Source organism: Pelobates fuscus, chromosome 7 (assembly GCF_036172605.1).
Source record: "Pelobates fuscus isolate aPelFus1 chromosome 7, aPelFus1.pri, whole genome shotgun sequence".
NCBI lineage: Eukaryota > Metazoa > Chordata > Amphibia > Anura > Pelobatidae > Pelobates > Pelobates fuscus.
Window position 1 is genome coordinate 189,833,272 of NC_086323.1, and position 17,575 is coordinate 189,850,846.

The 17,575-nt window shown below is 41.5% G+C and overlaps 1 protein-coding gene across 1 annotated transcript in view; it reads left to right on the forward strand.

The window, feature by feature from the left end:
* LOC134569258 (L-selectin-like) overlaps positions 1-17,575 on the forward strand; it is a 178,689-nt gene that overhangs the window by 76,558 nt on the left and 84,556 nt on the right. Inside the window, exon 5 of the mRNA XM_063428173.1 lies at positions 4,502-4,687. Coding sequence (XP_063284243.1) covers positions 4,502-4,687 — 186 coding nt within the window. The remainder of the gene's footprint in view (positions 1-4,501; positions 4,688-17,575) is intronic.

The window sequence follows — 17,575 nt, forward strand, 5'->3', positions numbered from 1 at the left end:
TATTGGAGGGAATTGCTGTATCACACTGGGGATTGCTATGCTCTGCATATTCCCCTGAGCTTAATCACTTAGCGCTTTTAAGAGCTTGTTCCGGATACGCTCTCCTGGAGGAGAGGTCTTCCCCACACGGTCCTGAATGCTGGAGGTTCATTCCAGGGTGGAAGGAAGACGGCGCGGCTCCAGTTAAGCTACGGCGGTTGTGGAGTCTGCGGTGGTTGTGGTGTCGTCTGCAGTGCTTGGAGTCCTCTGAGAGCGTTAGGAGCATCCATCAACGGAGGGTACTCGGTCGGAGTACACGGAGCTCCGTTACAGCAACTTTAATGTAAACACTGCCCTCTTAGAGAAAATGCAGTGTTTGCATGAAAAAGGCAGTGTTTACATTGCTTTCCAGTGACACCTTCAGTGTCAGTCACTCAGATGTGCATGGACTCAACTAACATGTTTTTAACACTATAAAGTCAGGAATACTAGTTTGTATTGCGGATCCTATAGTGTTCCTTTAATAAAAAAGAAAATGTAGTTCTTTATTTTTTACTCAGGTCAGAAGCTCAATAGTTTACAGAAGATAAGAGAAAAGCTTTGCATGCAGACAAAATTCACATGTGGCAGTGCTTAACAGATAGAGTGTCTAGCTTAGGAAGGGATTGGGCGGTAAACTGAGAGAAGTTATTTTGGGTAGTGGGGGCTAACGCTGGGAGCAAAGCCTAGAATGCCTGGGAGTATGGCCATATAATCGAGGGGTCCAGCGCAGATAAAGGCTCCTAGGCTGCGTGTGCAGAGTGTGATCAGAAGGCCATTGAGGGTTGTGCAGGGAGCGCGTTCGCTGTCATGTGGGCACTTAGTTGTTACGCTCCTGCTTAGTGGGGAGATATTCCCCTTAACCCTGGGGGGGGGGAGTGACTTGGTAATGCAGTGAACCCTAACGTGTGTTAACTAAAACTACAGTGGGATAGGAGTCCCGGTTGCTCGGTGAGGCATGTTCATTTAGCATGAGGGCTATTTAACCCCTTAAGGACCAAACTTCTGGAATAAAAGGGAATCATGACATGTCACACATGTCATGTGTCCTTAAGGGGTTAAAGGTGCAGGTCAGTCCTTGAATCATTCAGGTAGCAGTCTCTGTGCAGGATCTCAGTTCAGCCTGTTATGGGGCGATCTGTGTTTGTCTCACAGGAACCCTCGGGGCTGTCGGTTCCCCTGGGTGGTTTGGTCCTGCGCTGGATAGGGAATCCCTTTGTATCCCCAGGGTGGGCATGAGGTCCGTGGCACTCTGCATGTCTTGGAACTTGTATGTTGTGCCATCATGCTGGATCTATAGTGGGTCTCCTCCACTGGTATATGATCCCATGCAGGCGGAGTAGGGCTGTGAATGGTTTCATCGTGCGGCGCCATGCCAGAGTTGGCCTCGATAGATCTGCACACATTGAAAGGTGCTTGCCTTCAAACAGATATGGCAATTGGTTTCTAATAGCTTGGAGGACCGCTGTTCTGTCTCCGTGGTTCAGGAAGCGTACCAGGAGATCCCTTGGTGCTTCGGCCTTAGCTGGTCTTGGGAGGCGGAACATATCTCCCAGTGCCGCTTGTTTGGCCTGTCGAGGGGGCAAGAGGCGCCGGATAAATTGCGGTACGTCCGCCTCTGGTATCTCCTTGCCGATGCCCCTGATTTTGAGATTCAGGCTATGCCTCTAGTTCTCTAATTTTTCAAACTTTAGATCCATCATGTGTATCTGCTGTTGCAGGTCACAAACTGCTTTATGCAATTGCGTCATGTCCTGTGTGTTTTGGCAGTAGTTGGTTTCCAGTGCACTCAGACAGCCTTGCCTTGCAGGTCTCTGCGTATCTGGGCCATGTCTGCTTAGATGGTGGGCTGAAGTCCCGCCAGCAGTTCTTTCATGACTGCTGTGGTTACCGGAGATGTATCTGCCGGAGGGTGAGCTCGGGGAGGTGCCGCCAGGATGGGTGAGTTGTGTTTGTCAGCCCCGCTTGTATAATCGTCTGACATGTCAGAGCCGTCGTCGGGCCTGTCGCCATAGGTCTCCAATACTGCTGGATGCGGGCCTGTCGCCATAGGTCTCCAATACTGCTGTTCTGCCGAGGTTTGTTGGGCTCTGCCTTTTAAGTTTTTCGGCCCATCTCCTTGCTTGTGACTGGGTGTTCGGTTTGATGTCGTTTGTGGGGAGATAGAGCGACATTAGAGGGTTTAGAGCTCCGAGAGTGTTCCTTTAATTTTGAACTAACTTAACCCCTTCAGGACCGGCCTGTTTTTGCGATGTTTGTACGTTAAGGACCAGAGCAGTTTTAACACTTTTGTGGTGTTTGTGTTTAGTTGTAATTTTCCGCTCTCTCATTTACGGTTCCCATACAAGTTATATATTGTTTTTTTCACGACAAGAAGGGCTTTCTTTACATACCAGTATTTATATTATGTCATATATTGTATTTAAAAAAAATAATAAAATATGGTGAAAAATATAAAAAAAAACATGTTTTTGGACTTTTACTTGAAAAATCTTTTACTTATCTACAAAAGCTAATGAAAAAAACTGCTAAATAGATTAAAAATGTTGTCCCGAGTTTAAAAACACCCAGTGTTTACATGCTTTATTGCTTTTTTTTGCAAGTTATAGGCCTATAAATACAAGTAGGAAATTGCGGTTTCAATATATATATATTTTAAATGTATCAATAGTGACATTGTTACACAGTTATCTGTCATAAATCCCCGAAACACACCGAACATGTACATATTTTTTAAAGTAGACAACCCAGTGTATTCAAAATGGGGTATGTCCAGTCTTTTTTAGTAGCCACCTAGTCACAAACACTGGCCAAAGTTAGCATTTATATTTGTTTGTGTGTTAAAAATGCAAAAAACGCTAACTTTGGCCGGTGTTTGTGACTAAGTGGCTACTAAAAAAGGCTGAACATACCTCATTTGCAATACCTTGGGTTGTCTTCTTTTGCAAATGGTATGCCATCATGGGGCTAATTCTCATTCCTTGGCTACCATACGCTCTCAAAGGCAACCTAACCAATCTGATAAATTTCAATAAAAAAAAAAAAGTAAAATCAAGCCTTATATTTGACCCTGTAACTTTCACAAACACTATAAAACCTCTACATGTGGGGTACTGTTATACTAAGTAAACTTCGCTGAACACAAATATTAGTGTATCAGAACAGTAAAATATATCACAGCAATAATATCCTCAGTGAAAGAGCTGTTTGTGTGTGAAAAATGCAAAAAACGTCACTTTCACTGACAATATCATCGCTGTGATATGTTTTACTGTTTTGAAACACTAATATTTGTGTTCAGCGAAGTCTCCCGAGTAAAACAGTACCCCCATGTACAGGATTTAGGGTGTCATAGAAAGTTACAGGGTTAAACACAGTGCTAGCAAATTAAATTATCTGGACTTTTGGCCTGGGTTGGCAGGCAGGTCCCTCAAATTGCAATCATTAAAATTACTTAATTAGGTAAAAATATTACATAAATATGCACGTAGAATTTTAATATATATACATATTTATATATTTGACGTCTACGTGTATATTTATGAAATTATTTATGTAATTATGTATGTGGACATATGTATATTTCGTATTATTTTTATTTATTTATTTATACATAGATATATATATCATTACATTCTAAGTGTATTTTGATATAAATATATATATATCAATATTAAAATATTGTTAGAATAAAATTGCATATATATATATAATTTTTTTTTAATTATTAAAAATTATTTTTATTTTTTGTTATTTATTTTTATTAACATATTATTTGTATTTTATAATAATATATATATACCATATATATAGTTATTATATATATTGTATATATTCGTGTGTAATATAAATATAAGTGTATTTTTATATTAATATACGTATATATAAATATAAAAATACACTTAGTATGACATTATATATATGATATATATACATATATTATATATAGGTAAATATAGATATAATACATGTATATATATCATATATATATACACATATTATTATTTTTTTTACACTGATTGTTTTTTTTTTACACTTTATTTTTGATTTTACACTTGCAGGGAGACTGCCTGTCAGCACAGACAGTCCCCCTGCAGGCAGACACATGGACCCCTATTGCGGTCATGTGATCGAGTGATCACATGGCCGTGGGGTCCTGATCTGCCGAGGGGGGACTGCCCGGGCAGACAGGCAGTCCCCCTGGACCGGGAGGAGCACTGATCGCCGCCGTGGGACCGACGGCGATCAGGTAAGTAGCCCCTGACCGTTATGACGGTTCAGGACCGTCAGCGGTCCAAACGCACATTTTACCGCTGACGGTCCTGAACCGTCAGCGGTCCTTAAGGGGTTAAGACTTAAGACTGCAGATTCAAACTTTAGTAAATAACCCTGTTAGCACATCTTGAGAATTAACTTATTGGCTAAATTTGCAAATTCATTATTATTATTATTATTATTATTATTTTTCTAATCCAAATTACAGTCGTACAATGTCCAAGAATATCAGACACACCACATGCATTAATCAGCTGTATCCATCCTTGGGAAAAATTCAGTTTTACATCATCTTGCAAGTTTGAATGTGAACAAGGATATGTACTAAAAGGAGCAGAAAAAATTGAATGTTTATCAACTACAAACTGGACTGCGCCACTGCCAGTCTGCACAGGTATGAAAAGAAAAATTAAACTTCTATAAATGCTAACGTGTATTTAAATAACATCACCAATATTATCAATCACATTTAAATAACAGCCATGACTTATAGATGAGAAAATATTTTTTTAAGCCATAAGGGCTAAGGCTTAGTATTATGGTTACGTTACTCTTAGATCAGAATAATAAAACATATGTGCATGTGTCTACTTAAAGGAACACTATAGTGTCAGGAATACAAACGTGTATTTCTGACACTATAGTGTTAAATTTAAATGTAATTTTAAAAACTCACCTTTATTTCAGCGCTGTACAGGTCTGAATAAGCTGGTCCCACCCAAACTCCTCCTCCTTGGCTCAGATAATCAAAATTGATAATCTCAGACAATCCAATGCTTTCCCATAGGAAATGCGCATGCACGGCAAAACGCTGCACTGCGCCAATCAGTATCTCATCATAGAGATGCATTGAATTATGTGTGGGAGACTGGTAATTGAATTATTATTATTATTATGATATTTATATAGCGCCATCAAATTCCGCGGCGCTTTACAATGGACGAACAGATATGTAGTTGTAACCAGACAAGTTGGACACACAGGAACAGAGGGGTTGAGGGCCCTGCTCAATTAGCTTACATGCTAGAAGGAGTGGGGTAAATGACACAAAAAGGTAAGGATAGTATTAGACTAATGATCGTTGCAGAAGAGGAATCAGTCAGTGGCTATTAACAGTTTAATTGATACGCTTTTACGAAGAAGTGGGTTTTTAACCATTTTTTTTAACCCTTTAAGGACCGCTGACGGTTCAGGACCGTCAGCGGTAAAACGTGCGTTTGGACCGCTGACGGTCCTGAACCGTCATAACGGTCTGGGGCTACTTACCTGATCGCCGTCGGTCCCACGGCGGCGATCAGTGCTCCACCCGGTCCAGGGGGGTTGCCTGTCTGCCCGGGCAGTCCCCCCTCGGCAGATCAGGACCCCACGGCCATGTGATCACTCGATCACATGACCGCAATAGGGGTCTGTGTATCTGCCTGCAGGGGGACTGTCTGTGCTGACAGGCAGTCTCCCTGCAAGTGAAAAATCAAAAAAATAAAGTTAAAAAAAAACAGTGTAAAATCAGTGTAAAAAAAAAATAATAATATGTGTATATATATATATATGATATATATACATGTATTATATCTATATATAATATATGTATATGTATCATATATATAATGTCATAAGTGTATTTTTATATTTATATATACGTATATTAATATAAAAATACACTTATATTTAAATTACACACGAATATATACAATATATATAATTGCTATATATATGGTATATATATATTATTATAAAATACAAATAATATGTTTAATAAAAATAAATAACAAAAAAAAAAAAAATTTTTAATAATTATAAAACAATATTTATATATGCAATTTTATTCTAACAGTATTTTGATATATATATATATATATATATTTATATCAAAATATACTTAGAATGTAATGATATATATATCTATGTATAAATAAATAAATAAAAACAATACGAAATATACATATGTCCATATACATAATTACATAAATAATTTCATAAATATACACGTAGACGTCAAATATATAAATATGTATATATATTAAAATTCTACATGTGTATTTATGTAATATTTTTACCTAATTAAGTAATTTTAATGATTGCAATTTGAGGGACCTGCCTGCCATCCCAGGCCGAAAGTCCAGATAATTTAATTTGCTAGCACTGTGTTTAACCCTGTAACTTTCTATGACACCCTAAAACCTGTACATGGGGGTACTGTTTTTCTTGGGAGACTTCGCTGAACACAAATATTAGTGTTTCAAAACAGTAAAACATATCACAGCGATGATATTGTCAGTGAAAGTGAAGTTTTTTGCATTTTTCACACACAAGCAGCACTTTCACTGAGGATATTATTGCTGTGATACATTTTACTGTTCTGATACACTAATATTTGTGTTCAGCAAAGTCTCCTGAGTATAACAGTACCCCACATGTAGAGGTTTTATAGTGTTTGTGAAAGTTACAGGGTCAAATATAAGGCTTGATTTTACTTTTTTTTTAATTGAAATTTGTCGGATTGGTTAGGTTGCCTTTGAGAGCGTATGGTAGCCAAGGAATGAGAATTAGCCCCATGATGGCATACCATTTGCAAAAGAAGACAACCCAAGGTATTGCAAATGGGGTATGTTCAGCCTTTTTTAGTAGCCACTTAGTCACAAACACCGGCCAAAGTTAGCGTTTCTTGCATTTTTAACACACAAACAAATATAAATGCTAACTTTGGCCAGTGTTTGTGACTAAGTGGCTACTAAAAAAAACTGGACATACCCAATTTTGAATACCCTGGGTTGTCTACTTTAAAAAAATATGTACATGTTAGGTGTGTTTCGGGGATTTATGACAGATAACGGTGTTACAAGGTCACTATTGATACATTTAAAATATATATATATTGAAACAGCAATTTCCTACTTGTATTTATAGGCCTATAACTTGCAAAAAAAAGCAATAAAGCAAGTAAACACTGGGTGTTTTTAAACTCGGGACACAATTTTGAATCTATTTAGCAGTTTTTTTCATTAGCTTTTGTAGATAAGTAAAAGATTTTTCAAGTAAAAGTCCAAAAACATGTTTGTTTTTTTAATTTTTCACCATATTTTATTATTTTTTTTAAATACAATATTGGACATGATACAAATAATGGTATGTAAAGAAAGCCCCTTTTGTCCTGAAAAAAACAATATATAACTTGTATGGGAACCGTAAATGAGAGAGCGGAAAATTACAGCTAAACACAAACACCACAAAAGTGTTAAAACTGCTCTGGTCCTTAACGTACAAACATCGCAAAAACAGGCCGGTCCTGAAGGGGTTAAGGAGTGGAGAATGGGTGAGCATCTAACGGAGGAGGGAAGCGAGTTCCACAGGAATGGTGCAGCCCTCGAGAAATCTTGAAGGCGAGCATCAGAGGTGGGAGTACGGACAGACAATAGACGTAAGTCTTCAGTAGATCGTAAGGGCCAAGATGAGACATACTTGTGTATAAGGGAGGATAGATAGGTGGGAGCAGCATTATGTAGCGATTTGAAAACAAGAACCAGAATTTTAAATTGAGCTCTATATTTTATAGGAATCCAATGTAGGGACTGACAGAAGGGTGAGGCATGGGAGGTGCGGGCGGACAGGAAGATGAGCATCGCCGCCGCATTCATTATGGACTGTAATGGCGCAAGTTGGAAGCAACTTGCAATCAATACCTCACCTCTCAACATTCAACACCTCCATGCAGACCGTAGCGATGTTGAATGTCAGTGCTGCATGTTTTCCAGCACTGACCCAGGAGTCGCCTATAGTGGCCATCTGAGTTACTGCCACTAGAAGTGTTACTAGACAGTACATTAGCACATAGTGTTTACATTAAAAAGCCTTTAAGGATAGGCTGTAGACACTAGAACACGTACATTAAGCTGTAGTTGCTTCTTTTAACTATAGTGTCCCTTTAAGATTAGTGGGAGTTACACTGTCAGTGGGAAGCTGCCATTTGTGGCTGCTGTCCAAAATTCAGCCTCTCTCCCTTTCGTGATATGCTAAGAGAGGAGCTGGGGGGAATTCATTACATTGTCTCTGCAGCCTCTCTCCTTTGGAAGAGGAACTGTATTTATAGCATCTGCTTCCGGAAAAGCACAACTCTCACTAATCTTGGGCAGACTGGGTCATGTATGGTTTTAACAAATTGTGTACATCATCCACCGTGAGGTATTGGACTTTTTTACATTTACACACAGAGAAACCTGCTGGAAGCGATGAATTAGTTGCCTGCATAATATATATAGATACATACTTGTACTCAAACACATTCTTACATAAACAGGCACAATCAAACACACGAACTCACAGGTACAAACACATACAATAAAATAATTTAATCAGTATACTATTCTGTATATTTATGATTGCATTTTGCTTAATACTATATTACAGATGTTAATAATTCAGACACCCACATACACAAAGTATCCAAGTTAAGTATTAGTGAATTATGCATGATACGATACATACCCCTTAATATTGTTGTCTAGTTGGCATGGTAAAAGGGGGTATACCATTGATGAGAATCATGTGAATGCCCACAAGACTGCTTGTCAATCATCCAGGACAGCCCATCAACGGCCAACCATTCAATGTGTCATTGCTCTTTGCAGCGTCCTAGTGCCCTGAACATAGCTTTTGGGGGACAGATCCCTGGTGTCCTGCATTTGTTGAGACATAATCTAGGTTAAAAAAAGAATAAAGTCCATCAAGTTCTTCATTTAAACTTGATAGACATTGAAATTAGGACTGTCCCAAAATCGGGATGGTTGTCCAAACATGTCATTCTGAAATAAAGATACATTTTAGTTTGATCAGATGTGTAATCCTTCCATTCAGAGACCCCTCGGTGTGGGAATGGATCTCATACACTGATGATTAGTCACAACATTAAAACCACCTGTCTAAAATTGTATAGGTCCCCCCCGTGCTTCCAAAACAGCTCTGATTAATTAAGGCATGGACTCCTCAAGACCTGTGATATCTGGCACCAAGATATTACATTAGGTCCCCCCCCTCCCTATTCTGATTAGGGGCCCCAACCACCGCTCAGGGGTTTGACCCCAAAAGCAATTGCCAGGTTTCCATGTGCATGATTGCTGCTCAGTGCAAACCCTCCTGTGGATCTGATTGGCCACGACCAACCTTTGACCCCAAAAGTAATTATCAGGTTTCCATGTGCATGATTGCTGCTCGGCACAACTTTTCATGTCAAGACGGTAATGTTGATCGACACAACTTTTCCTGTCAGGACGGTAAATGCCATTAACCCCATGAATACGTGACAATATGTACAAGTAGAACATTGCTGTTTCAAAATATATATTTTTACATTTTATCAGTAGTGAAATTGTAACACTGTTATCTGTCATAAATCTCTGAATCACACCATACATGTACATAATATTCTAAAGTAGACAACCCAGGGTATTTAATATGTGGTATGTCCAGTATTTTTAGTAGCCAGTTAGTCACACACACTGGCCAAAGTTAGCATTTAAATGTGTTTGTGTGTTAAAAATGCAAAAAACAATTATGAACGCTAACTTTGACCAGTGTTTGTGACTAAGTGGCTACTAAAAAAGACTGAGCATACCCCATTTGCAATACCTTGGGTTGTCTTCTTTTGCAAATGGTATGCCATCATGGGGGTAATTCTCATTTCTGAGCTACCATACGCTCTCAAAGGAAACATAACCAATCTGGCAAATTTAATGTGAAAAAAGAAAATCAAGCCTTATAGTTGACCCTGTAACTTCCAAAAACACTATAAAACCTGTACTGTTTTACCCGGGAGACTTCGCTGAACACAACTATTAGTGTTTCAAAACAGTAAAACATATCACAGCGATGATATTGTCAGTGAAAGTGGCGTTTGTGTGTGAAAAATGCAAAAAATATCACTTTCACTGACAATATCATCGCTGTGATATGTTTTACTATTTTGAAACACTAATATTTGTATTCAGCTAAGTCTCATGAGTAAAACAGTACCCCCCATGTACAGGTTTTAGGGTGTCATGGAAAGTTACAGGGTTAAATACAGTGCTAGCAAATTAAATTCTCTGGACTTTTGGCTTGGGTTGTCAGGCAGGTCACTCAAATTGCAATCAATAAAATTACTTAATTATGTAAAAATTACATAAATATGCACATAGAATTTAAATATATATACGTATGTATATTTATGAAATTATTTGTGTAATTATGTATATAGATATATATATTTCGTATTATATTTATTTATTTACATATATATATATATATATATATATATATAATATCAAAATAAGTTAGAATACAATTACACACACACACATATATATATATATATATATATATATGTGTGTATATTTTTTTCATTTTTTTATTTTTTTATTTACCTATTATTTATATATTTTAATATATATACAATATATATAGTTATTATATACACTGAATAAAATTATAAACGCAACACTTTTGTTTTTGCCCCCATTTTCTATGAGCTGAACTCAAACATCTAAGACTTTTTCTATGTACACAAAAGACCTATTTCTTGCAAATATTGTTCACAAATCTGTCTGAATCTGTGCGAGTGAGCACTTCTACTTTGCAAAGATAATCCATCAACCTCACAGGTGTGGCATATCACGATGCTGATCAGACAGCATGATTATTGCACAGGTGTGCCTTAGTCTGGCCACAATAAAAGGCCGCTCTAAAATGTGCAGTTTTATCACACAGCACAATGCCATAGATGTTGCAAGTTTTGAGGGAGCGTGCAATTGACATGCTGACTGCGGGAATGTCCACCAGAGCTGTTGCCCATGAATTGAATGTTCACTTCTCCAAAGGCGTTTCAGAGAATTTGGCAGTACATCCAACCAGCCTCACAACCGCAGACCACGTGTAACCACACCAGCGCAGGACCTCCACATCCAGCATCTTCACCTCCAAGATCATCTGAGCCCAGCCACCCGGACAGCTGCTGCAACAATTGGTTTGCATAACCAAAGAATTTCTGCACAAACTGTCAGAAACCATCTCAGGGAAGCTCATCTGAATGCTGGTCATCCTCATCGGGGGGGATGTTATGGACAACAAACACAGGTGCATTTTATTGATGATTTTATTGATGCAAATACAAAAAAAACAAGTCCTGCGCTCAAACTCCCATCACTCCTGTCAGGATCCCGCGGGCGGCTGCAAGGGGAGGCTGCACGCTGGGAGACCGCCCAATTTGTTACACGCCGGGGTCAGTCACATGACCCGGCGTTAAAGGCACAGTGCCTCAATCACAGTGGGAGGTTTAGATATCTCCCACGTGTGATTGTTAATTCTGATTGGAAATTAGCCAATCAGAATTAACCTTCTGGTTTAAATACTTACCTTTCCTGTTCCTCCCTGCCCTGTTGTGGTCTTTGCTTTATAGTATTGATTCTGAACGTGTGCTTTCTGGTTACGTACTCTCTGGCTTGTTATACTGACTTTGTGACTTTCTCCTACCCTTTGACCTCGGCTTGTTTCTCGTTATTCTGTTTTCTGGTTCCCCTTACTCGGCTTGTCTCCTGACTATTCTGTGTGTGCTCAACCCGGCCACTCTAAGGACCGGTACTGCACACTTTCTGTGTGTGTGTCTGTGTGTGTGTTAGCGTGTTGGGTTTCCCGAATCGTGACATTACAACAGGGCCATAATGAACCTGCTGACATACCACAGCTCCTAGTTAATCAGGAGGCTAGAATGCATGGCTTGGACCACCGTATGGATCAGTTTGCTCAAGCTTTGCAAACCATACTGGCTTGTACTGCACACTTGCAGCCTGCCGTTCAGGGGGCTGCTGCTGCTGTGCCCGAGCCCATTCCCACTCCGGTACCCGTTCCTGCTCATGTAGTGCATATGACGCCGCCACAGCGCTACAGCGGTGACCCAGCATTGTGTCGTGGTTTCCTCAACCAAATCGACATCCATTTGGTGATGAATCCACGTTCCTATCCCACTGACAGATCTAAAATAGCCTTTTTGATAAACCACTTGTCAGGGAGAGCTTTAGCATGGGCTAATCCCATGTGGGAGAATGCTTCCCCAATGTCCTTTGCAGACTTTTTGACCGCTTTCAAACGCACATTTGATCAACCCGGTTGCTTCTGCTGGCAAAGCTCTGATTAGGGTAAGACAGGGTAATAGATCTGTAGCGGATTACACTATCGAATTCCGCACTCTAGCAGCTGAAGTGGTTTGGAACAATGACGCCCTCGTAACAGCCTTTCAGGAGGGTTTGGCCGCTTACATACTGGATGAAATAGCATCCAGGGAATTGCCTGTTCTTTTGGATGATGTTATAGACTATGTGATCCTTATTGATAACCGTATTAGAGAGAGGCGTAGTCAAAGACGGCTGGATACACGGGTGTTACCTGCTCTACCCAGTACTGCATTACTACCACTACCCGCTCCTAGGCCACCATCCCCTGAACCCATGCAATTAGGCGCTACGGGGTTAACTGAGGCTTTATTGTGGAAAGAGGGGGCACCACTGTAATGCCTGCCCTAAGGTACAGGGAAACTACAGCACCTAAGGCCTAGAGAGGGGTCGGCCTCGGGTGTTATGACTTTGTCCCCTCATGTGTCCATCTCCAGACCGTTTATTACAGTTTCTCTTTTGGTCAATAAAACCACCATAACAACTAAAGCCTTGATCGATTCAGGTGCGACAGACAACCTTATGGATGAGAACTTTGCCAAAACCGCAGCCTTGACTTTGATCCAAAAGGCCACACCCTTGGCCGTTGAGGCCATAGATGGTAGACCGCTTGAGAAACCTCTGGTAACCCATGAAACCCAAGAAATCAGTATGTCTGTGGGTGCTTTGCACAAGGAAAGGTTAACCTTCCAAATAATTGACTCCCCTACTGCTTCCATCGTTCTGGGTTTTCCCTGGTTAGTGAAACACAACCCGGTACTTGACTGGGGTTGTTTAGATATACTCTCCTGGGGGGAATCTTGTCAACGAGACTGTATGGCTCATGTACGTCCTGTTTGTTCACGCAATGTGCCCACGGCTAAACCACTTTCTGTTTCTGTCCCTTCTGTGTATGCAGACCTTACATTGGTTTTTGAAAAAAGGGAGGCAGATAAACTACCCCCACATCGGGAGTATGACTGTGCCATAAACCTGTTACCGGGTACTATGCCTCCTAGGGGTAAGGTCTACCCTCTTTCTGAGAAAGAAAACCAGATCATGGAGGAGTACATACGGGAATCCTTAAGTAAAGGTTTTATTAGAAGGTCCTCTTCTCCTGCTGGTGCTGGTTTCTTTTTTGTGGCAAAGAAGGAGGGCGACTTGAGGCCATGTATAGACTACAGGGGTCTGAACAACATAACGATTAAAAACGCCTACCCTATCCCCCTCATCACTGAGTTGTTTGATCGTGTGAAAGGTTCTAAGTTCTTCACCAAATTAGACCTCAGGGGGGCTTATAACCTCGTCCGTATAAAGGAGAATGACGAGTGGAAAACAGCGTTTAAGACGCGCAGTGGGCATTACGAATATCTGGTCATGCCTTTTGGACTGTGTAATGGACCTCATAAACGATGTCCTTAGGGATCTTTTGCATGTCTGTGCCGTGGTGTACCTTGACGACATACTTGTGTATTCCCCTGATTTGAAGTCACACCATAATCATGTTAGGTGCTCAAGAAATTATTACAGAACGGACTCTACTGTAAGTTAGAAAAATGTTTGTTCGATCAAACCTCGGTGCAATTCCTTGGTTATATAATTACTGAACAGGGTTTCAGTATGGATCCTGCTAAATTGGAAGCCATACTGTCCTGGCCACTTCCCCAAGGACTTAAGGCTATCCAGCGTTTTATAGGATTTGCCAACTATTATAGGAAATTTATAAAGAACTTTTCACCCCTTATCTCTCCTATAACGAAGCTGACTAAAAAAGGTCTACACCCTAGGGTTTGGACTCCCGAAGCCCTTAAGGCCTTCGAAACTCTCAAGAAGGCATTTGCCTCTGCTCCAGTACTGCACCACCCTAATCCTTCTCTTCCCTTTGTTATGGAAGTAGACGCTTCTGAATCAGGTGTGGGAGCAGTACTGTCACAGAGGTTATCGCATGACGAACCCCTCCATCCCTGTTGTTTCTTTTCAAAAAGGTTGTCCGATCCAGAAAAGAATTACGATGTTGGGAACAGGGAACTATTAGCTATTGTGTTAGCTTTTAAGGAATGGAGGTACTTATTAGAGGGTTCTAGACACAAAATCATGGTATGGTTGTCCCCCAGGAACCTCCGTCTCAAGGTTCCCTCGATGAAATTTGCTCCCAGATTTCTGGGTCCCTACAAGGTATTGCGTAGGGTTAACCCCGTTTCCTACTCCCTTGACCTGCCTCCTTCCATGCGTATTCCGAACACGTTTCACGTCTCTCTTTTGAAACCCTTGCTGTGTAACCGGTTCTCTCGTCCCCTCGGGCGGCCCGTTTCCCCTTGCGCGGTCTCCAGTGACGTGTACGAGGTGGCTGCCCTTCTCGACTCTCGTGTTTCTAGGGGTCGGTTACAGTATCTGGTGGATTGGAAGGGGTACGGCCCTGAGGAGCGGTCTTGGGTTTCGAGCTCTGATTTGCACGCTCCCTCTTTGGTCCGCTCCTTTCATGCCCGGTTTCCTTTGAAGCCTTCTGCTTCCCGCCCTCCGGGCGGTCTTCGAGGGGGTGTAATGTCAGGATCCCGCGGGCGGCTGCGAGGGGAGGCTGCAGTCCGCTCGCGGCACTCACCCTCCAGCCGTCCGCGGTCCCCTTCCTGCCATGTGTTCGGCGGGCGGCATCCTCCCAGCCACGGGTGCCGCCCGCGTCTTCTTCCGGGTCCCCCGGCTGCAGCATGCATCACGCTGCACGCTGGGAGACCGCCCAATTTGTTACACGCCGGGGTCAGTCACCTGACCCGGCGTTAAAGGCACAGTGCCTCAATCACAGTGGGAGGTTTAGATATCTCCCACGTGTGATTGTTAATTCTGATTGGAAATTAGCCAATCAGAATTAACCTTCTGGTTTAAATACTTACCTTTCCTGTTCCTCCCTGCCCTGTTGTGGTCTTTGCTTTATAGTATTGATTCTGAACGTGTGCTTTCTGGTTACGTACTCTCTGGCTTGTTATACTGACTTTGTGACTTTCTCCTACCCTTTGACCTCGGCTTGTTTCTCGTTATTCTGTTTTCTGGTTCCCCTTACTCGGCTTGTCTCCTGACTATTCTGTGTGTGCTCAACCCGGCCACTCTAAGGACCGGTACTGCACACTTTCTGTGTGTGTGTCTGTGTGTGTGTTAGCGTGTTGGGTTCCCCGAATCGTGACAACTCCTAGGCGACAGCAATGACCATAGTACACATCAGCCCCAATACATACGGTAAAAACCAGAGAAAAAAGTTACCTGCGCTCTCTCCCAAATCCCTGTGTATATTTAAACAAATGGAGGTTATTTAGTTACTCCAATGGCCATTGGAGGGAATGCCCACCTGCCACGTCAAGGCAAAACTCTCAAGGCAAACCTCTCTGCATGCTCATCCTCCTCATCGGGGTCTCGACCTGACTGCAGTTAATCGGCGTAACCAACTTGAGTGGGCAAATGCTCACATTTGATGGCGTCTGGCACTTTGTAGAGAGTTCTCTTTACGGATGAATCCCAGTTTTCACTGTACAGGGCAGATGGCAGACAGCGTGTATGCTATTGTGTGGGGAAACGGTTTGCTGATGTCAATGATGTGGATTGAGTGGCCTATGGTAGCCGTGGGGTTATGGTATGGGCAGACGTATGTTATGGACATATGTTAAGCTGAAAAAATCCAAGTTCTTGCATGGCCAGCATACTCTAACATTGAGCATGTTTGGGATGCTCTGGATCGGCGTATACGACAGCGTGTTCCAGGTCCTGCCAATATCCAGCAACTTTGCACAGCTATTGAAGAGGAGTGGACCAACATTCCACAGGTCACTATCAACAACTTGATCAACTCTATGCGAAGGAGATGTGTTGCACTGCATGAGGCAAATGGTGGTCACACCAGATACTGACTGGTTTTTCGAACCCTCCCGGACCCCCGCAATACAGTAAAACTGAACATTTTAGAATGGCCTTTTAATCATGCTGTCTAATTAGCATCTTGTGAGGTGGATGGATTATCTCGGAAAAGTAGAAGTGCTCACTAACACAGATTTGTGAACAATATGTGAGAGAAATAGGTTTTGTGTACATAGAAAAGATCTTAGATCTTGAGTTCAACACATGAAAAAAAAATATAATTTTGTTCAGTGTATATATGTGTGTAATTGAATTATTCATGTATTTTATATTAATATATGTATATATTAAATAAAAAATACTCTTAGTATGACATTATTGTATATAGATACAATATGTGTATATATATCTCATATATATATATATATATATACAGGGCCGCCATCAGGGGCTGCTCTGCTCTGGCAGTCCCGGGCCCCACTTTCCCTCCCTGCACACATAGATAGCGAATATGTGTGCAGCCGCGGGCCCCCCCGGCTTCCCTGTTACCGCAGAGGGGGCCCAGGCAGCACACAGCCTCTTCTCTTCTCGTCTCTGCTAATAACTCTCGCGAGACTCGGTTGCCATGGCAATGCTCCGCGGGTCTCGCGAGAGTTATTGGAGGAGAAAAGAGAAGAGGCAGTGTGCTGCCTGGGCCCCCTCTGCGGTAACAGGGAACCTGGGAGGGCCCCACCATGCCACTGGACCACCAGGGATGGAATCTCCCCCCTCCCTAAACACAGGTAAGCAGGGAGGGGGGAGAAACAATGTAATTAAATTTAATTTAAAAAAAAATTACCCCAGATTGCACATTTACACATACACACTACATACACTGACACAACACACACACACTACATACACTGACACAACACACACACTGCATACACTGACACCACACACACACACTACATACACTGACACAACACACACACACTATATACACTAACACAACACACACACTACATACACTAACACAACACACACTACATACACTGACACACCACACACACTACATACACTGACACACCACACACACACACCACATACACTGATACAACACACACACTGCACACACTGACACAACACACACACACACTACATACACTGACACAACACACACACACACTGCATACACTGACACAACACACACACTGCATACACTGACACAACACACACACTGCATACACTGACACAACACACACTGCATACACTCTCTGCATACACTGACACAA